The 23,215-nt window shown below is 36.1% G+C and overlaps 1 protein-coding gene across 2 annotated transcripts in view; it reads right to left on the bottom strand.

Moving 5' to 3' along the window:
* NF1 (neurofibromin 1) overlaps positions 1 to 23,215 on the bottom strand; it is a 295,792-nt gene that overhangs the window by 114,202 nt on the left and 158,375 nt on the right. The window contains exons 30-36 of one of the 2 annotated variants that reach the window (XM_030923837.1): positions 20,599 to 20,734; positions 16,376 to 16,438; positions 10,819 to 10,977; positions 10,201 to 10,298; positions 8,819 to 8,965; positions 7,168 to 7,314; positions 3,964 to 4,074 (exon numbers count right to left, since the gene is read on the bottom strand). In XM_030923837.1, coding sequence (XP_030779697.1) covers positions 3,964 to 4,074; positions 7,168 to 7,314; positions 8,819 to 8,965; positions 10,201 to 10,298; positions 10,819 to 10,977; positions 16,376 to 16,438; positions 20,599 to 20,734 — 861 coding nt within the window. The remainder of the gene's footprint in view (positions 1 to 3,963; positions 4,075 to 7,167; positions 7,315 to 8,818; positions 8,966 to 10,200; positions 10,299 to 10,818; positions 10,978 to 16,375; positions 16,439 to 20,598; positions 20,735 to 23,215) is intronic. The other variant, XM_030923838.1, reaches the window with a different exon arrangement.

Raw genomic sequence — 23,215 nt, 5'->3', positions numbered from 1 at the left:
TATAGGATGGAATAGAAGGAAAAGATTAGAAAAGTAAATTAGGCCAAAATTACCTTGCATGTTTGACTACAGAACTTGGACTTTATGCAGGGAGTCAATGGGAGAGACAAGCTTTCTACTGGAAACTGGCTCCAGAAGAAATGTTAAGATTACCTAGAAGTAGTCATCTGGGGATGAAGGAGGAGGAGAATAATGCTACATTAGTATAGGTAAGACACAGTGAGAGTTCCAGTAATGCAGTGGGAGAAAATGGTTTCGAAAGACATTGCCAAGGTACCTAATAGTAATATTAGTCCATTAAGGTCTAACTAAAAAAAAAAATTAGGCCAGGCATTGTGGCTCACATCTATAATCCCAGCACTTTAGGAGGCCAAGGCAGGAGGATTGCTTGAGCCCAGGAGTTCAAGCCCAGCCTGGGCAACATAGCAAGACTTCATCTCTACAAAAACATAGAAAGAAAAATTAGCCAGCTGTGGTGGCGTACACCTGTCTTCCCACCTACTTGGGAGTATGAGGCAGGAGGATTGTTTGAACCTGGGAGCTAGAGGCTACAGTGAGCCATGATAGTGTCACCGCACTCCAGCCTAGGCAACAGAGTGAGACCCTATCTCAAAAACAAAACAAAAAAAAATTAAAACACATACCTAAGAACAGCCCCTGATGAAGAAACAGCACTGAGTGGTCATTTTTTTTTTTTTTTTTTTTAGACAGAGTCTTGCTCTGTCGCCAGGCTGGAGTGCAGTGGTGCAATCTTGGCTCACTGCAACCTCCACGTCCCGGGTTCAAGCAATTCCCCTGCCTCAGCCTAACAAGTAGCTGGGACTACAGGTGCGTGCCACCATGCCTAGCTAATTTTTTGTGTTTTAGTAGAGATGGCGTTTCATCATGTTGGCCAGGACGGTCTCGATCTCCTGACCTCATGATCTGCCCGCCACAGCCTCCCAAAGTGCTGGGATTACAGGCACGAGCCACTGTGCACACAGCCAAGTAGTCACATTTTGAATCACATGACTGCTGGGCCAGGAGCACATACTGGACGTAGGGGCAGCCAGAAATCAACTGGCTGGCCAGAACCTAACATTAAAGTTTCTGCCAAGCAGAGATACTTTTTAGCTGAATCATATTTTCTTTCTGGAATTTCAGACGTGCAGTACGAGACAATGAAGGGGTTACTATCTGGGGCAAAAGCTGAAAGAATACAGAAAGATGAAAATCATGAGAAAGAGTTGAACACAAAACTAAGAGAGTCAAAGAGCGTAGCCAGTTCCAGCACCACAGCCATCTAGTTCTCTTTATCTGGGTAGGCTCTGCTCTAATTCATGCTTTTCCTAAAAGCTATTCTTGAGAAAATACAAATGACTGCTTTGCAATAATAACTAAAATAACTTAATTGATTGCCCAGGATCTCACAGGTAAAACCAAGATTTGGTGACTAACAATGAGAAAGATAAAAGAAATAAGAAGAAATAATTTAAAATGATTAGGGTCTCTAGATGGGGAACTAGAAGGGATGATGATGCTACTGAGAAAGAGAAATATGGTGTGAAGAGGAGGTTGATTTGAAGATATACTGAATTAAGTTTTGGACATTTCAAGTCTGAAACATCTGTGGACTATCTATAAGGAGATTAGAAAATCCACAATTCAAAAAGCATTACTTAACACATGGTAGTCTAAGCCACAGAAACGCAGGAATATCAAAAGAAGTCAAATCCAAGTGCTCTTTGACAAAACTGATGGCATACAGAGAGACAAGACCTTCATAATGGAGTACATGGATACTCTGCTGTGATGTACTGTGTACTCATCTGTCACACCAGGTAAAAATGAAGGCCAGGAGGAGCTCCAGTAGGTCTAAGAAAGAAACTAAAAGGATTGAAAATCTGAAACTGACAGTGCCATATTCCCCAAAAAAAGAATGAAAGAAAAAAAGAAAATCTCAAATTTACTCCTTACATAACTTTACAGGTGAAAAAAACACTTTATAGGGGAGGTAGACAGTTTTTATAAGCACACACCCCAGCTTTAACGGATGAAGCAACAGATTTGGAAAAATAAACTTATTTATGATTATGCAGCTAAGGCCAGGTGCTGTGGCTCACACCTGTAATCCTAGCACTTTGGGAGGGTGAGGCAGGCAGATCACCTGAGGTCAGGAGTTCGAAACCAGCCTGGCCAGTATGGTGAAATCCCATCTCTACTAAAAATACAAAATTAGCCAGGCATGGTGGTGCATGTCTGTAATCCCAGCTACTCGGAAGGATGAGGCAGGAGAATCACTTGAACCCAGGAAGTGGAGGTTGCAGTGAGCCGAGATCGCATCATTGCACTCCAGCCTGGGTAATAAGAGTGAAACTCCATCTCAAAAAAAAAAAAAAAAAAAAAAAAAAAAAAAAAAATGCAGCTAATAAGCAGCAGAGCTGAGAATTCTTAGCACTCTCAAGCCACAACACTCAATAGCTTTCATGGAAACCAAACTGATTGAATCTCACTAAGGGATCTGCAGCAGGTCCAATCTGCTTTCCTTTAGTTTTTGCTAGATCACCACAGAGCAAGAATACAAATATAACAGTTTCTGATCCTGAAAAAAAACCCAGCTTTGTTTACCATAAAGCTTTGCTATTTGTAAACTAATAAGATTTTAAAGAAGACGGGGATACACATCTTCTACCTCCCTTACCAATGTTTCCTTTTTACTTAGACAACAAAGGGAAAGTAAAAATATCCTGGTTGTATTAAAGGTTGGGGTTAGAATACAAATATGGTTCATCTCAAGTGCAAACGAAAATTAAAATGATCTTACGCAATTTAGAAATGGCAACTGAGATGAGAGCTGGAGAGAGGCCTTTCATGGGAAGGTGAGGAGGGGTTACTTAAGAGTTGTTAAAGGGCAGGGGGGTGCAAGGGGAGGTTCAATGCAATTTTCAGTTTGGACTTCTTGGTCTTAAGGCTATCTGAATTACCCAATTAGACAAGTTTCCCATCTTCCACTGATCTTCCTTCACCATCTCTTTACTATTTCTCAACCTCAATTTGTTTCCCACACACTGCCACCTGTGGCTAGTAAGTTGACTAACAATGTAAGTCTACTAACTTAATGGTTATGGATGTTAAATACTGTTAAATTCAGGAAACTGGTAAAGATTAAGTCTACAACTAATGAGTAGCAGAAGTAAGTCTAAACATGGTCCTTGAGATTCCAAAGTCAGTGGTTTCTCTACATATCATGTTGTCTCTAAGGTTCAATTACCATGAATGTATGTCATGGTAAATGCAAAGAAGTCAAACTGACGAAATAATGTCACAGATGAGTTTTCAAAAGGAAGGTAAAACGAGGCAAGAAAGAAAAGACAATGGTAGGGAAAGCAAGGCAAGCATCATACCTATTATTAAAGAAGAGCTCACAACATTTCCAGAAAGGCTTTCTAGGAACTAGCCTCAACTGAGGGCAGCATGAACAAGAACCATTTTCCAGGCCACCGCCTGCACCACCTTCACAGATATTTTCCACCACTTCTTTGAATTATTTTCTAAATCACCCTAATGCCATCTTACACAGCATATTTTTAAAAGTTCTCAGAAATAGGCTCTTACAGTTTTATTTCTTCCTTTAAAAAAAGTTCCCGGTTATCATGTTGTGAGTACTATTTAATCAGAATATACTTGAAAACAACATATTCTTTGTGGGTTTTTAACTCTTGGTAATTAATCCATTGCAAGCAGTATTTTAAAAAATGATGTAGGACAGAGAAACCAGTATGAAATGGGTAGTGTCAAAAGCAGCTACTAGATACTGACCATCATTTTAGGAAAGGCAGGCTATTTATCCTGCTATATGCTCCCAGGTAAACTTGTCTTCAATTCCTGTTAAGTCAATTAGGAAAAACCAAACTTGCCATCTCTTTATATTTGCTATAATGTAAAAAATTCCGTTAAGAGACACCAAAACATAGTATGTCTTACCTCCGTGCAACATAATAAAAAATAGGATTTCCAGATTTGGAAGTCCCAGCTTGGTAGAAAATACTTAACGTTTTCAAAGCCTTGAATTCTTCTTTTTCATGTACCTGATGCCTAAAAGAAAAAGAACAGAGTAACTATGAGGGTTTATGTCGTCTGAGTATGTAAAAAAAAGTCTATAACTGGATAAACAATAAAACACTAAAATGAAAAAATATTTTAAAAGCAACAGGCATTCTAAAGGGTAATTTGGCAACATGCACCAAAAATTTCAAGGTATTACTCTTTGAACCACAAAAGAACTTTTAGGACTATTCTAAGAGAACTATTGGACAAGGATATTAACCATAGGATTGTTTTTACTCATGACGTTTTTGTCCCAGACAGAAGTTTATGATTTTTTAATGAATTCATTTTATCAATCTTTTCTAGTTTATGGATTTTGAATGGATGAAAAAGGCCTTAGCTTTGCTCATGTTTTTTTGATTTATGGGAGTCTATCATAAATGGTATGAAAGTATTTTTCCAGATCATTACTCAGTTGTATCAACACCATTTATTGAAAGTCCATCCTAATCTAGATTTTGAATACCAGTTATATCATATGTTACGTTCCCATATGTATTAAAGCCTGGTTTAATTGTTATATAGTTTGCTCAAGACTCAGTGTGCTTCTTTAACCTCAAGATACACGTCATTCATCAACTCCAGAAAACATCCATCCATTAGCCTTTCAAATATTACTTCTCCCCATTCTCACTGAGCTCAGTTTCTAGGGAACACCTACTAGACATATCCTGGACCTTCTCATTCTATCTTCTGCATCTCTTAACCTCTTTCATATTTTCCATTTATCTGTCTGTACTGACTGTATGCTAGGTAATTTGCTTAGAAACTAGCTTCAGCTACAAATTTTATTTTTTTTTGAGACGGAGTTTCGCTCTTGTTGACCAGGCTGGAGTGCAGTGGTGTGATCTCGGCTCACTGCAACCTCTGCCTCCTGGGTTCAAATGATTCTCCTGCCTTGGCCTCCCAAGTAGCTGGGATTACAAGTGCCCACCACCACGCCCAGCTAATATATATATATATATATTTTTTTTTTTTTTTTTTTTTTTAGTAGAGACGAGGTTTCACCATGTTGGCCAGGCTTGTCTCAAACTCCTGACCTCAGGTGATCCACCCACCTCGGCCTCCCAAACTGCTGGGATTATAGGCATGAGCCACCGCACTCGGCCTAAATTTTTTAAACTATACATATTTTCTTTTACACCTAGTATTTCTATGAGTCTTATGTCTTGGGAAAGAGATTGCATTAGCTCAGCCCATCATGCTGCTGGTACCAGGTCAGAATTTTAAAAATATTAATGGAAACAACCTAGATATCATTTGATAGGAGAAATAATTATACATGTGCATAGATAAATGACTGGGAGACTATTCAGCAAACGTTAACTGAATTACTTCTGACAGGGAGGATAAACAATTTTTATTTTTTTTACTTTCTTCTTTAGATTTCTATATCGAGTAATTTAATAATTTTTTTAATAACTGAAAATATTATAAAGCTACCTTCATTTTTTTTTAAAAAGAAAATGGGTCTCCAAGAGCATCAGTGGGAATTCAGAACAAAAATAAGATCTAACATTTATTAAACAGTTTACAAGTACCAGATAGTACGCTAAGTATATTATACATATTGGATCACTTAATCTTCAAAAGCACAAAAGATTGCTTTGTAAGGGAAGGTAGGATCTTAGAAAGAAAGGAGTAATAAAAATAGTTTCCTAGAAAAACAGCTAGGATGTCCTCAGTGATGTCATATTTAAAAATTGTTTGTTTTGATTCATTCATTTTTATATTTATATTTACTTATATTTCTTTTTACTTATTTCTTTATGCATAGACAAGGTCTCATTCTGTCACCTAGGCTGGAAATGCAGTGGTGCAATCACAGTTCACTGCATCCTCGAGCAATCCTCCCACCTCAGCCTCCCAGGTAGCTGGGACCACAGGTGCGCACCACCACACCTGGTTAATACTCTATTATTTGTAGAGATAGAGTCCTGCTATGTTGTCCAGGCTGGTCTTGAACTCCTGGCCTCAAGCAATCCTCCTGCCTTGGCCTCTCAAAATGTTGGGATCACAGGTATTAGCCACCATGCCTGGCCTAAAAATAGTATTATATTTTTGTAGTATATAATTTTCAGTTACGTAATGTGAATATTCTGTATGGAAAATATGCCCTTAATTACACAGGAATAAACATTTGTTGCACTGAGAAAAATCTCATAGAGCTAAAAATAAAAATTAATTTGGAAAGGACATTATATACCCATACATTCTTATGTTTATACATTCTTGCATATATTCATATATTCTTTTAACAGTATCATTGGTTTGGGTTTATGTATACAAAACCATGACCTATATGCAACACAACTAACAACAAGCACTTACAATTCAAGGCATATTATATACAAATCTTTAACTTCTCATCATCAGATTCTGTTTTTTCTGTTTTGGCACATACTATGAACATAACACTCAACTCACAGACACCAAGGAGCACTTATTAAGCATCAAGTCCTGTGAAAGGTACTTTAAAAGATTCAGCAAACTACTCTCATTGTATCACCATAGAGTAAGTGTCTAACAATAAGGATCCTTTGGTTCACAAACTAAATCCCACTAAATGGGATTCAAACAAAAGTCCACAGAAATTTTATAGCAATACTGAAGTATACTATATTTTCTGGACCTTTATCTAAAAGAAGTCAAAACCATTAACCTTTATGAGGGTTCTGAAAAATGTTACAGTGTAGTAGAAAAGTCCTGCACTTAAAACCAAAAGACCTATGAAACAGGTGTGAAATCTTAAGCAAGTCAATTATTCACATTGAGTTGCATCTTCCTTAACTATAATTTGAAAATAATGTTGTCTTCACTCCCTGGTAAGTACTAAATGTGAAAACTTATGAAAGCAAGATGATAAAATATGATTTGTTACTATTGTTATGACAATCAACATATAAAAAACACACCCTATATATATAAATAATATATAGTTGGATCTCCAAACATGGCAATGTGATTATTAAATACATCTTTCCTCATAGTTTTCTATCATATCTAACAAGTGGCCTGGTGGGCAAACTCTGCTTCTCAAACAAAAAGAATGCAATCAACTATTTCAAGGTTGTACTTTACCTAGTCATAAATTCCTCAAACTTTGAACTGGTAAGGTTAAGGCTGGACCAGTGTGTATCTGCCACAGGTTTGTGCTCTGGAGGACCCAGGTACGCAAGAAGTGTTGCCATCTTATCAAAAGGTCGTCTTCCAACAGCTTTATGATCCCTAGATACAGCAAACTACTTAGAAAAAAAATTAGCAGTTCACATTTTGCGCTACACATTTCTTTAACTTGTAACTGGTTGCTTTTCCTTTTACTGTCAGCTGGTGGTCTCTGCTGATTTGTAAACAGCACCAAAAAGACCTCAGGACCATGTTTACTTCAATCCATTAATAACTCATAAAAGATGAAAATGCCCTGTCATTTAAACTCCCATCTCCCAATTGCTTACCCTTAGCTTCACAGTCCACTACTTTTCCCGTGAATATGCTAACCATTTTTATTGGCATTTAAAAATAATTTGAATTCATTTTTCCTTTGTTAGGGACTCCTCATACATAGAAATTTGGTCTCTTTACAAGTTTATATAACTAGATGAGACAGCAAGTAATTTATGATACACAAGAGACTACTAAGATTAATGAAACAATGCCCAAATTAACAATTTCAATTTTTAAGTTTTTTTTTTTTTTTTTTTCTGAGATGGAGTTTAGCTCTTGTGGCCCAGGCTGGAGTGCAATGGCACGATCTTGGATCACTGCAACCTCTGCCTCCAGGTTCAAGCGATTTTTCTGCCTCAGCCTCCCAAGTAGCTGGGATTACAGGCGCCTGCCACCATGCCCAGCTAATTTTTTTTTTTTTTGAGACAGTCTCACTCTGTCGCCCAGGCTCGAGCGCAGTTGCCGGATCTCAGCTCACTGCACGCTCCGCCTCCCGGGTTTACGCCATTTTCCTGCCTCAGCCTGCCAAGTAGCTGGGACTATAGGCGCCTGCCACCTCGCCCGGCTAGTTTTTTGTATTTTTTTTAGTAGAGACGGGGTTTCACTGTGTTAGCCAGGATGGTCTCGATCTCCTGACCTAGTGATCCGCCCGTCTCGGCCTCCCAAAGTGCTGGGATTACAGGCTTGAGCCACCGCGTCCAGCCCCAGCTAATTTTTGTATTTTTACTAGAGACAGGGTTTCACTATGTTGGCCAGGCTGATCTCGAACTCCCGCCCTCAGGTGATCTGCCTGCCTAGGCCACCCAAAGTGCTGAGATTACAGGCATGAGCCACCATGTCAGGCCGATATTTTCTATACAAAGCTTTATTGCATATACTTAAAGTATCACAAATGAGTTTATCATAGAATTAAAATGCTGACAATATTTTAATTACTGAATTCCTATGAATTAGCTGTTCTTCAGATTCAAATGCCAACGCTAATTTGAACTTCTTTGGGTCTATGACAGTTTGCAAGCCATAAAAACCCAAAGAGTGAATCTGTGATTTCTTAACTTGACAAAAAAATAATAATAATAACCACTGGAACCTAGGTAGGTTTGTTGATTATTTAATATGACTTAACCTTTTGTTTGTATTTTTTTGAAAAAAAGAATCTTTCTCTTTCTAAACCATAATTCTTAGTCCAAGAAGATGCAAAGTAAAAAGCACTATTCATGACCAATAATTATATTAATCTAAATTTAAACGGAGAGTATTCACTATCCCCATGACTGGGAAATCTTACCTGTTGCTGGAAAGATACTGGCCAATTTTCTCCTGATTGTTCCAGAGTAGACGATGTAAAGCAAGCACATTGCCGTCACTGATGAAGGAAAGACTATGATTTACTGCATCACTTGTAGGACAATCAGATGCTATATCAAGAAAAAACCTTCAAAAATGCAAAGTCATTAGAATTTTCAACACCAGATACACCCAGACTTATGTTTGAATTAAATTTATATGAAGTAACTTTGTGAAGTAACTGAGATTACAAATATGGAGGGCTTGTTCCCAAAATGTGACTCGACATCAGACAAAGCAAAAAGGACAAGAAGAAAGTTGGCTTTCCATTTCTGATACATGGATTCAGCTTCAAAGTAGGCTTTGAAGTTAAACAACAACAAAATTGAGATGGATAAAACTCTGGAAAGAGGCTAGTATTTTACAGACAAGGAAACGAAGGTCCAGACAAAAGACTTCCCCAAAGATACATAGCCTGCCAGAGCCAGGATTAAAACTTTGATCCTTTTAACTTTGTATGGGTACTCAGAGTGCCAGAATATGAATCCTATGCTGACATTCACTCTCTTTCCAACAAGGCTTGTCATTCAGCAATATACCTTTTAAACTCCAGTTTCCCTAACAGAAAAGCAGTCAGTAACAACTACAATGATGATAGACTGGAAGAGAGAGTTGTACAAGCCTAGCTTAGATGACGAGGATCAATTAGATTCATACTACATGAAAAGCAGAATTCCAGACGTAAATTTACAAAGCACTTTCTTATGAATTATCTCATTTTTTTTCCTCTAAAAACAACTCAGGCAAAGACTTTATTCCCACTTTACAGATAAACCAGTAACTCAGAGAAATAAAGTGAAATAACTAGTTATGGAAATCTAGCAGAAAAGTTTTCTACAATCATAAAGTTCAGTTTCTCATAAACAAAATCTTATGTGTTTGCTTTACTTGGTTTAAAGAATAACATTTTAGTTTAGATACACTTCCAAATTTAAGTACCACAAATACTCTAACATCAAAAAAACCTTCTTAAACATTGTTATGTATTATTGATACCACTTTGGTTTTAGTTTTAAATAAAAAGAATCCTACTTCTTCCTTGTCCCCATATTGTACCATCCTCAAATCCTTTATTTAACTAGACATGTCAAAAATCCCTCTTGGTTTTCAAATATGAAAATCACTACCAAATTATAAAAAATATTATTTTGCTTCATGACTGTCTTTTATAGTAAAATAAAATAAGACAAGTTACGTCTTGACCTAAGCAGGAAAAGAAAAACACCTACACTGGAACTTCATGTAAAACAGGTACATGGACTTATGTGAAACTGAAAATATTTGATTCAAACAGAGCAACTGAATAAGTGGCAAGTAAATTACCTTCGTGCTGCATCAAAGTTGGTTTTCACAAAATCGTTGAAAGGCCGCATATGTTCTTCTTTTGTGAAGAGAACATGATTGGCGATACTCTGAAGTATCTATACAATAAAACAGGGTTATAAATAATCAGATTATTTATTGTATGAAGTCTATACATTAATATATTCTTTAAAAGCATGAATTTTCTCATTGATATTTCTGCTAGTACTTAAAAATTAATCATTCCTCATTCTATAACTTATTTTAGGTAGTGTTTCTATCCTTCCCAAATATAATTATTATATTTACATGTAAAAATACATATTAAAAATGTTCAATGCCTTTTTAAAAAAATCCTATAGTCTACATTCTAGTCTGTTTCAGAATGTCTAGAATGATTAGGCAAAAAATGATCTTCATAACACAATACATCTGCTATAACAACATGTTTTCTCATGAAAATAAGGTCCATCAGGTACCTAATGAATTCCTTTGTAATATAAACAAAATAAAACAAAAACACATAACTGAAAACCATAGGGTATTTCAAATACAAATGTAAGAGGAAGTACTATAAGAAAAGCTGAAAATTTAGTTGCAAAGGGAATTTAAGATAGCTAGATTATCAAAATAATTCACCTTTGACATTAACTTCAAGCCCCTTTCGATTCTAGGTGGTGGCTTTTTATCTAAAATCCCTGCTTCATACGGTGAGACAATGGCAGGATTGATAAATCTGAGGAACATGGCACTTCCTACTGCACCGATGCTGTTCTGAGGGAAACGCTGGCTAACCACCTAAAAACAAGGAGTTGAGAATTGAGTATAAGGTTTGAATTAAAATAAGGACATGAAAACAAAGAGTTCAAAGGTCAAACTTCGCACAAAAACTCTGAATCAATCAGTCCTCATGAATGACATATTTCTATTTTTTTCTTCTCCCAAAACATGAGAAAATAAAGTTTCCTCTCAATTCTAGTCTTGTATCATATTAAAGTACAATTAAGGTATCTCAGAGGAAAGAAAAACCTCATGGATGAGATGGGTAGAAGAAACCTGAAAAAAAATCTTCACTATATCATCACTTGTACCGCAAGTTTGATGAGTAATAAAAGCAGACCAAATTTTCACACAAAGATGATCATAATTTACTAAGATTAACAGACATGAAAGTGTGGTCAACTTTATAAGGCGAAACTAAATTTTCAACAGCACACCCCCAAAACATCCTATACCTGATAGTACATGTTTACATTTTGTTGTGTACCAGTTACAACTGAATTTAAGAAAAAAATGCTGGCCATATACAAAACAAAATCTTAGATTCCTGAGGGGAAAAAAAAAAAACTTACTTACAAGTAATGTTACTGCCAGTTCCTTTTCTTCATAGCTTCCTTTATAATATAAGAACCTACCTATTATTTAAACCATGGAGGGATGGGAATTCTTGGGGACCTAAAAGAAAAAAGGATCTCACCAGAAGAGAGAATCCCTATATCTACCTCAATTTATAATTCTGTCAAATAAAAATAATTTAAGAACTCAAGAAATGGTTGTCCAGCCTGAAAAGCAATGTGAACTCAATATTAAAAATGGGTTATTTTCCCTTTATAAAACATTCTACATTAAGATAAAGTAAAAGGTACCTTAGCTTGGGAAGAGTGCTATAAAACTGGTTCAGCTCCCATCCCTTCCCAGTGTCCCCTACTTTGAATCATGTTATAGATGAAAATTATATTTTGCAATTTACATTTTTTATATATACTATATATGTTTATTTTTAAAGAACACTTAATGTAACATTTTAATCTCTACAGCTATTTTTGCTTAGTGTGGCTAACTGCTGTTTAAAGTAGCAGTGACTACAAAACTGTAGCATTCCACTCAATAATCTGTGATTCCAAGGATAAACCTTCATTTCAAAGGATATTGGTGAGGGGAGGGGGTCCCAGATTTACATGCAGAATATTATGTAGCTATTTTTTTCACAATGCCTCAATAAATATTTCCTGTCATAAGTTATGATAGGAAATTATGACATAAATTATGACAGGCTGACTCCAGATTGACTCTGGAAAGAATCGGGATTATTTCCCTTCACCCTGTTCAATGCAGTGCTTTAAGCAGTCCACATTTTAAACGCGTTATCACTGCTTATAATCTCAAAATAGCTTTCTATAATCTCTAATAGGAAGTTAAAAACTAGATTTTAGAGAAAAAAATATTTGTAAGAGGTGATAAAAAGAGGTCAGTTGTAACTAATATAGTCCCACCTTCAGTTACACTACACGTAGTTCAGGAAGCTTTCTTTATGTTACAGTGTTTATTGCATGAAGAACAACCTTAACTCTTAAATAAGCGGAAACTGGTGAAGGTGACTAAATATAGCTGCTTTATTAGAATGGCTTTAAAACCTAAATACCATTTATTTTTAGCTCAAATATATAAATTTAGAATTAGACACAGAAGTTTTAGCTGAAACTATAGAAAGATGTAAAATTAAGAAAAAATTCGAGTGCTTCAACTATTCCAGTACGGTGTTCAACCTTCTGGGGATGAGGAACCTCTCTGAAATCTGATCAAGGTTAGAAAAATGAATGTATGCATTCACACACACAAAATTCTTCACATAATTTTAGAATATTCAGAGATCATCATTGCTACTAAGTGGTTCTTCTAAAACTCCCAAATTTTAATCTTAGACAACTCTCTGGCTGGGTGTGGTGGCTCACACCTGTAATTCCAGCACTCTGGGAGGCCGAGGCAGACAGATCACTTGAGGCTAGGAGTTCAAAACCAGCCTGGCCAACATGGCGAAACTCCATCTCTACTAAAAATACAAAAAGTAGCTGGACATGGTGGCGCACACCTGTAATCCCAACTACTTGGGAGGCTGAGGCAGGAGAATCGCTTGAACCCAGGAGGTAGAGGTTGCAGTGAGCCATCGTGCCACTGCACTCCAGCCTGGGTGATACAGAGAGACTCTGTCTCAAAAATAAATAAATAAATAAATAAATAAAGGCAGACAAAACAAACCTGTAACATTTTAAAGCCCTTAAGGAGTGAGTTGGCAGGAGGGAAAAGGATTATAAATTGCTTTATAATTATTTTAAAATAGATTATTTTAAAAGAATTAGCATCTAATAAGTTTAACCCATTAAAATTCTAAAATGGTTTTTTAAAAACTAAAAGCCATAGTTTAATTTTCAAAGAACCAGTTAGTTTATAAAATGTTAACCTGCTGTGAAACACATAGACAGCTTTCAGAATACTGTTTCATTTTTTACGCTAGTAAAATGAAGCACTGGGAGTGGAGAAGGAACAAGGAAATTTGTAATGGTTATCATCAATTAGACAAAATACTTTTTTGGAAGTAGCTATTTACTGGTTTTCTCTAGGACAAAGAAGTTTTAAAGTGTGAATCATATTTATACCTGATTTATACTTAAAGGTACTCAGCATCAGAATTTAATGAAAAACTAAGTGATTTCCCAAAAGAATATTGTAAAATTTACGAAAAGTACCACAGTTTTACCATCTTCCACATCTTTAAAAATAATTCATGTCAAAACCCAAAATATCCACACCTCAGGAACACATACTGTTTCATGTATCATATAAATATGTATCACACTGATGGCAGAATCAATATAATTTTGGAACTAAAAACTGATTTTAAAAATCAATAAAAATGCTATATAACAAGTTTCATATAAGTTATGTTATAAGTATAGATAACTTATATAAACAAGTTATAAGTTTACATAAGTCAACTTATAAAAGGACTTTTTTTTTCATTCAACACTAATTGACACCAGTGCAATTTTACCTCATAATACATATATGCTCTATTGGTTTTTTAATTCATAAAAATCTAATTTGGATCCAAAAGACATTCTGCATAAAAGGTCAAAGTTGGGCCAGTCTGTGTGTTGAGACTCGTTATCAGCCAAATGTCCCCTTTCTTCCCTTGGTAAAAGCTGACTACACAATGTGAATGAATGCAGTCACAAACTACACTTCAGCAAGAGCGTTACTACCCATATATGCTTAGTTACTGCATTCTCCCTGAGTTAGGCAGACAGTTAACTTTCAAAGTAAACCTCATTATACACTATATGTTTGCGAATAAACAGTTATCTGTAATGTGACTACACAGCTATATACTAGAAGCCACACCTCTCTATATTTTACATATTCCATCCATGATACATACACCCAAAAAGAAAGTCAGCTCTTAAAGATCACTAGATTTTGTTAAAGCACACAACTCCATAAAACAACATTTTAAATTTATGAGTATACTGTCTTCATACTTTGGAATGTACTCTAAAATATCTCAAATTACCAATTACATTTCCCTTGTTTCCATGAGGAGCTCATATTACCTGTACTAAGAAATACATTCCAAAACTTAGTATTACTCAGAAATTAAAAAAAATTTTTTTGAAAACAACTCTAGTAGAAAAAACATTTCAAGAAACAATTTTAAACAAAATCTTAATAAATAAAGCAGTGTTAGGAAGGCTAGAAAACATGCTTTAGAGAAACACAGAAAGCCTGAATTTTAATTATGTGATACACTACAAAATGGCATTAGTATAACACTGAACAAGAGTGTTAGAAGCAGCAAATTAATTTCAACGATGATGGTGTACATTATGTTAAACTCACATATACTGATAATTAGAAGTCTGAAGCATTAGAAACGTCTTTATAATCCTATCAATTTGATCATAGCTAGTCAAATTTACTTAATATACTCAAAAATAAAATCTTCAATGGATACAACAAAAGTATGTCTATAAATTTAAATTTTGATTTGAATTTAAAAAATCTATATTTAACGCTTAGACAATTTATATGTAAAGCTTAGAAACATATGTAAAGCTTTTTCTTTTTCTTTTTTTGTGAGACAGGGTCTTACTCTGTCACTCATGGTAGAATATAGTGGTACAATCATGGCTTACTGCAGCCTCAACCACCTGGGCTCAAGCAATCCTCCTGCCTCAGCCTCCCGAGTAGCTGGGACTACAGGAGTACACCACCACGCTCGGCTAATTAAAAAAAAAAAAAATTATTTGTAGAGATGACTTGCTATGTTGCCCAAGCTGGTCTTGAACTCCTGGGCTCAAGAGATCCTCCCACCTTGGTCTCCCAAAGTGCTGGGATTACAGGTATGAGCCACTGTGCCCCGCCATAAAGCTTTATTATATGTAAAGTTTAGACAAGGAATGAAAGATGAAACCAGATGAACACTGTATTCTAAATTACACCCTTTTAAGAAAACTACCTACTTGACTCCTAAAAGTTTTCTTTACATCTTACTCTACAATCATTTGGATTATATGAACAAAGACAGGGCTCAGCCTGATAAGTCACTCTGACAAATAATGGCAAATGTTAAATGAATGCATGTTATATTTTGTACAAATTCCATTCACTGGAAGAAAATAATTATGACTCTCATAATTTTCTTCCTTTTAAATAAATCAGGCCAAGTTCATAGAAGCAGAGAGTATATTCACATTATGTTTGCAGAATGATGTGTTTTTCTACACATATGAACTCAGTTTTCTTTTATCTCAAAAATACTATCTTATCATTTACCTCTTTTTTTTTTTTTTGAGGTAAAAGTAGTTTTACCATTAAAATTTCTAGGAAACTATGCACAAATATCTAAATTATGCCTGAGACTGCCTAGATAAAAATATGAAGAGTAAAAAAATAAAATTTAGCAACTTTTAGGTAAGATTTAGAAAGTGACACTTTCCCACCATATACTTCTAACAATTAAGAAACACTGTCATCTCTGGGAAAAGAAACCACTCACATTACCTTCAAACAAGAAGCAAGAATGAAGAGAGTCAGCATTTCCTAAGGCCTTGAAATTAAGTTTCTTTGCATTCATTTATAATTTAAAAAGTAACAATAATAAAATTAGACCAAGGATATCCAATGCAACAAATGCCCACAAATTGCCTTTGGGATAAATCAAACCAAAGGAACACAGAGAATGTTTCAATGTAACTTAATTCCAGGGTTAATTGAAATGAAAGCTATTTTGTGCCAGAATTAGTAGAATGATTTTACAGTGAAGGTCAAATAGGCTGAAGTGAAGATATTCTTAACAAACAGCAAAAGATTTTTGTTTTGCTTTGAAAGAAACAGCTAATAAAAAGTTCTCCAAACTTACTGATTTTTTGTTTTCCTTTTTTTCTTTTACTGTAGCTTTATTCAGTAGGGAGTGGCAAGTTGCCTACAGAACAGAGATGAGCACAAACAAGTCACAGCACCGACTACATACAGCAACAAAAACAATGTTGGCTTGTACATAAAATTACACCATAAAATGTAACACAAATGGAATCAACAAAAAATTAGAAATCAACTGAATTTTGAGGAATGAATTTTAATTCTGGATTTTAATTTTTATTACATTTTTAAGCCAAGCACTAAAACAGCAAGAAATGTTGAGACCCAATCATGTCTACTATTTCTGGCTATGAATCACAGAAAAACTCTCCCCAAGTGAATTTGAGGATATTAAATATTTACATTTTGGTTAATTCCTAGCTTTTGAGAAATTTAATATAAAATACTCATTACAAGTAGATCACACACTAAAAACATTTGTGTCTACATTATTTTTTCTTGATATGTAAAATTCTTCTCTGTGTATCCTTCAATTGACTTTAAGTTCTTTTTCCAACACCTGGCATTTAATTAAGATCTTATTGAATAAAGAAATAAAAATTATATGGATAAACATAAAAATGCACTTTAGAAACTCTGAATTAAAGACCTCTCTCTCCCTAAAAAAGATTACTCTTATCATTTCACATATTTTTCAATGTTTGCAGGCTACTTCCTGAAATGGTTCTAATCAGAGGAGGTTAAAAGCTCTGCAACATTTGGGAGAAGAAGGTTATCAGCTCAACTAGTAAGAAGCATTAATATTATTAAAGTGAAGAAACTGCAGAGAAAATTACAGAACAAAACTGTAGGCCTGCTTAAAACTTCACATATTACAGTTGACCATTGATCAAAATATCTCAAAAAAAAAAAAAAAGCCACCTAAAAAATCCCAAAACTCCAGACACATATTGGCTTCATCTCTCAGAGCTCTTTCTAGACCAAAGAATTCTTTCAAAATTAAAACACTCTTGATAGGACTAGCCTAGGCAGAATAATTACTTTTAAAATATTTCAAAAACCATGTCAGAATTATTTAATCCACAAATAGATGGCATCTTATTTTGGAATTCTGGGCATCCAACACCATAACCCATAACTTGGGCTTTAAGTTAGTTAGACATCCATTCATCCACCCACCCATTCATCCATCCAAGCAGTTACTGTGCACCTAAATGTCAAATGCCATTCTAGGCATTGGGAAATAGCAGTAAAACAAGAAGACACAGCCCCTTAGCTCACCGAGCTTTGTTTCAAACTTTAGACTATATACGAATGTATTAGTAACCATGGTATATAACTGTCATTTACAGCCTTAAAAATTTGTGTAAACTACTTCAGTTTGGAGAAGGAGATTTACTGAAAAAAGGTGAGATTTATTTAGAATCATAAATTAGTTCTTAGAATTCTCTCACCACAAGAGAATATGCACTCTGGGAATTATTTTATCTTTATTCTAAAACCATCAGGAGAAGTGAAAACAACACATGAGAAAATGATTTAATTATAAATCTGACACATGTTCACAGTTGGCTATTCTTATATAACCTTAATCCAGTCAACTAAGGAAGGAAGGTATATAAAGTAATACAGCTGATTAAAGCATGATTTTAAAAGGCTTAAAGGCCAAGATATGAACTCAAAAAAGGGGCTAAAGTCCAGGGAAGTTTATTAGCTAGCAATATACTCACTTCCCTTACAACATTTCCCCAGTAGGTCCCAAAGCAGGAGCCAAGGGACTACTATCCCTCCAGGCAGAACACAGAAGAGCAGGAAGGTACACTTGTGCTACTGCCAAAGGCAAAGGGGCAAGAAGTCAGAAGAGGGAAGACAAATAAAAACAAAAGAGCGAATGAAAAGGAAAAAAACTAGGTTTGGGGAGCAGACTCAATAAAATACTATCTTGAGACCAAAGCTTTTTTCCTATCTTTCTTTCTTTCTTTTTTTTTTTTTTTTTTTTTTTTTTGAGACGGAGTCTCACTTTGTCGCCCAGGCTGGAGTGCAGTGGCCGGATCTCAGCTCACTGCAAGCTCCACCTCCTGCAAGCTCCGCCTCCTGGGTTACGCCATTCTCCTGCCTCAGCCTCCCGAGTAGCTGGGACTACAGGTGCCCGCCACCTTGCCCAGCTAGTTTTTCTGTATTTTTTAGTAGAGACGGGGTTTCACCGTGTTAGCCAGGATGGTCTCGATCTCCTGACCTCGTGATCCGCCCGTCTCAGCCTCCCAAAGTGCTGGGATTACAGGCTTGAGCCACCGTGCCTGGCCCTATCTTTCTTTCTAATCAGTAAATGTAACATTCCCTGTTACCAATTACTAATTAAAAAACAAAGCCTTATTTAATAACAACACAGCATACTGTCTCTGCTCTTCAACAATGCTTTTACCCAATACTCAAACAATGCACTGATACCACATTTAATTCATGTTTTTAAAGATAATAATTTTATGGGAAATTTTAACATAATAATCTAGGTTTGTTATTAATATAGGATATTTTATTGTGAAGTGCTCTAAAAAGCATAACATACTGTTTAATAATCACCACATACAGTGTTTAATAATCTATTTTCTATTTTCATTATTTTCCTCCTTTCTCAGCTATGAAAGCTGGCAAGAATCTTGTTTACTTAGGTGGGAGGGATGGGGAAATTTATTTCTTCATTAAATATTTCTTAAGTACTAAATAAGTGCTAAGACCTCTTCCTTTTACATTATCAGAATCATGGTCTGGAAATGGTCTCCAAGTTTGCTGATGATACAAAAAGATTTTTCTTTTAGGATGACAACCACATGAAGAAATTCTACTACAATCTCCTAGACCATGTAATCATGTAGTCAGTCCCCATTCACTTTTAACCAGCTAAAGTCAAAGCCACTGTCATTTTAGAAACCCACTTGCTCTCTGACACCAGTTACTACAAGGCCAACCAAGAAGTCAACCCAGACTATTTTTAATATGTGCTATTTCCCGTCTGCCTAGTTTCATCAATAGAACAATTACTAAATAAAATTTAAAGAGAAACCTGAATACAGCCCAAACTTAAGAGAAGATATTCACTGTATTAAGTTTCATATTATAACTAAACCACCTTTAGAGTCAGATTTAACTAGCTGAAAAAATGATGTAGGATTTTCCTAAGTTTCCTTGAGTCTTTTTGTAAAGACAGAAAAGTCATGATAAATTAAGAGAGACAATGTTAAGTATGTTTTATCATCTATGTATACTGTGAAAAGCTTTTTTACAGATAGAACAGATACATCTTTAAAAATAGCAATGGGGAAAAAATTCACATAGAGCAGCCTCAAACAGCTTTTAAAATGGTGATTTCAATGATGCTGTTAATGTCTCTAAGCAACTGAAGCCGTGCGCTAAAAAAAGCAAACGGCTGCGATGACTCTGCAAAGAGAGAGACACAAAGACATGGGTTTTGATAACTGTGTATTTCCCTTATACCCGCCCCTACCCCAAATTCCAGACCCACTACTGTTTCTTCCAGAATCATAGTTTCCAAAAGGCTAATGTGCATTTGCAGGATCTCCCTTGGAATAAATAATTCCTAAAACTGCAATGTGCAATTCAAAAACACAGTAGAAGGCATAAAAGAACATAGACCTAATTCCCTCAAAAAGAAGGCCATGACTATGGTTATCTTCTGAATTCAGATGCATTACTTGCAGTACTAATGTTAGAAAGTCTAATAATTTGGTCTGAATGATGATGATGCAATATCTCTTTTAAGAAACATGCTACATAAAATAAACAGAACAATCAGTCTATCCTGGGAAAACCTGACACAAACTAATTATACATTAATGAAGAAACCAAAATCACAGATGATCAAGCAATTCACAAGGCAAAAAAAGCGAGGAGGAGACCCGCCTTAAGTGTGAAACACCCTGTAAATAATTTAGGTTAATAGACGATAACAACAAAAATCCATAATATGTTCATTTCAGTCACACCCATCACATCCAATGGATTCACTGCATTTTAAACTTGCTCCCAATGCAAGGAAAATTTAGTATTTTAAAGTCTTCTCTTACTTCAAACTGTTGCCTAAGTAACAAAGACAATTCCAACAACAATTCTCAATGTGTTATTCATCCAAACTCCCTCAGTATTATAGTTAACCACACACCATCAGCAGCTAGATCCTTCTTTGATAAAGCATTCTTCATAATTTAACTTTAGATTAATAATGGTAATCTCTAACTGTAAGCATACCTGGTATAAACAGTGGCACACACTTCGAAGTTGAGGGGGGAATTCTGAGGAGGAACTGATGATGGCATGGAAGAACTTTTCAGTCATCTGAAGGAGGTTCCGCTGGTTTTCCTCAAGGCTCTCTGATGGTTCTAACCTACAAAAAAATAAAAATCCTAATACTTTTGTTTCAAACAAATAACAAAAATCACTCCTTAAAGGAGACTCTTTTAGAGACATTAAGCCAAATGCAATGTGTGGACTTCGTTGGAATCTTTAAACAACCAACTATAAAAAAGATAACTTTGACAGGGCACGGTGGCTTACGCCTGCAATCCCAGCACTTTGGGAGGCCAAGGCTGGCAGATCGTTTGAGGTCAGGAGTTCAAGACCAGCCTGGCCAACATGGTGAAAGCCCATCTCTACTAAAAATACAAAAATTAGTCAGGCGCCTGCAATCCCAGCTACTCAGGAGGCTGAGGCAGGAGAATCGATTGAACCTGGGAGGTGGAGGCTGCAGTGAGCCAAGACTGCACCACTGCACTCCAGCTTGGATGAGAGAGCAAGACTGCATCTCAAAAATAAAAATAAAAATAAAAAAAAGACGACTTTGAGATAACTGAAAAACATTTAACAGAAAACTAGTCTTAGATATATTATTCAGAATTACTAACTTTAATTTGTGTGGAAATACTCAGGCTGCGCACGCACGTGTGTGTTTAAGTCTGTACCGGTTAGGAACATCATCTCTGAGATATGCTTTAAAATACCCAAGCAACAAAAGGGGGAGAGAGGGGACAGATAAAACAAGAATAGCACATATTTTTCCAATTCACAATCCTCTATGTGTATATGCCCATATGAAAAAATAAACACACACATATGAATGATGCAGGGCTTTTTGGGGGGGTTGGGGGGTGGAGGGGTCTGGAGGATGGGGTTTCACTCTTGTTGCCCAGGCTGGAGTGCAATGACACAATCTCAGCTCACTGCAACCTCCGCCTCCCGAGTTCAAGCGATTCTCCTGCCTCAGCCTCCCAAGTAGCTGGGATTGCGGGCATGCGCCACCACACTCGGCTAATTATATATTTTTAGTAGAGACGGGGTTTCACCATGTTGGTCAGGCTGGTCTCGAACTCCTGACTTCAAGTGACCCACCTGCCTCAGCCTCCTAAAGTGCTGGGATTACAAGCATAAGCCACCACGCCCAGCTGAATGATGTAGGTTTTTAATTTTTTCATCAATAGTAACAAAATGCAACTTTCATCTTTCACTCTACATCATGTTTCTGAGATTTGTCCATGTTGACAGATGAAGATATAGTTCACTTTACTGCATAATAGTCTATTGTATACCATGATTTATCTATTCTCTAATTAATGAACATTAAACAGTTTTCACCTTTATAGACACCATTGCAATGAACATTCTTGCACATAAGAGTTTCTCTAAGACAGCTACCTAAAAATGAAATTTCTGAGTTATTGAGTATATGCAGATTTAACTTTACTAGATAACTGCCAAATAGCTCTAAAACTAGTACTGTATAAGAATTCTTATTCCCCTCCAAACTAGTAGGTGGGAAAAACATGATGAGGTAGTTCATGTTTTTAACTTCTATTTCCACAGTTCCTACTAAGGTTAGATATGCTTTTAGATATTTTGTGGCCATTCAGGTTTCCCCTATTTTGAACTGCATTTCACATCCAGTCTGACATTTCTAACTGCTAGATGTCCCCTCCCCACTGATATCTAAAAATCAGTATGCCTCAAATTAACCGATTTTTCCTCATACTCGTATGTCTTATCCTGTGCCCTATGTTATCAATAGCACTATCACTTTCTTAATCACATCATTCAGGCCATCTCTGATGTCACTTTTTCCTGCTCTACTTCATTATTCCCCATATCCAATCAGTGTTGCTTTTTTTTCTTTTTTTGAGACAGAGTCTCGCTCTGTTGCCAGGCTGGAGTGCAGAGGCACAATCTCGGCTCACTGCAACCTCTGCCTCCTGGGTTCAAGTGATTCTCCTGCCTCAGCCTCCCCAGTAGCTGGGACTACAGTCGAGCACCAACACCACGCCCAGCTAATTTTTGTATTTTTAGTAGAGACAGGGTTTCACCATGTTGGCCAGGATGGTCTTGATCTCTTGACCTCATGATCTGCCTGCCCCAGCCTCCCAAAGTGCTGGGATTATAGGCATGAGCCAGCAGGCCCACCTCAGTGTTGCTAACTCTTATCAGTACCACCTCTAAACTCTGGTGTTGCGATTAAAGGAAGAGATTCTGCAGGCAGATTTACTAGGTTTAAATTTCAGCTCTATCAGTTATCGATCATTATGAGCTTGGTCGCAATCCTTAATTTCTCTGGGTGTCATTTTTTCTCATCAATAACACAGGAATAATAATGCCTGCTTTATGTAGTTTAAATTTTACCCAATAGCAATCAAATCCACAAACCTTTACTCTCTAACTAGCCTAATCTGAAGTCTCAAAATACATCCCTTATGAAACTCACCACTTATCTGTTATGTGTTTTATCCCTCTTACTAAACTGTAAGCTCCTTGAAGGAAGTGTTTACTTATGTCCCCTTAAAGACTAGCACAGTGCCTTACCACAGCAAGTACTGAGTAAATA

This window comes from Rhinopithecus roxellana, chromosome 19 (genome assembly GCF_007565055.1).
Source record: "Rhinopithecus roxellana isolate Shanxi Qingling chromosome 19, ASM756505v1, whole genome shotgun sequence".
In the NCBI taxonomy this organism is placed as follows: domain Eukaryota; kingdom Metazoa; phylum Chordata; class Mammalia; order Primates; family Cercopithecidae; genus Rhinopithecus; species Rhinopithecus roxellana.
This window is presented reverse-complemented; position numbering and strand designations above follow the sequence as displayed.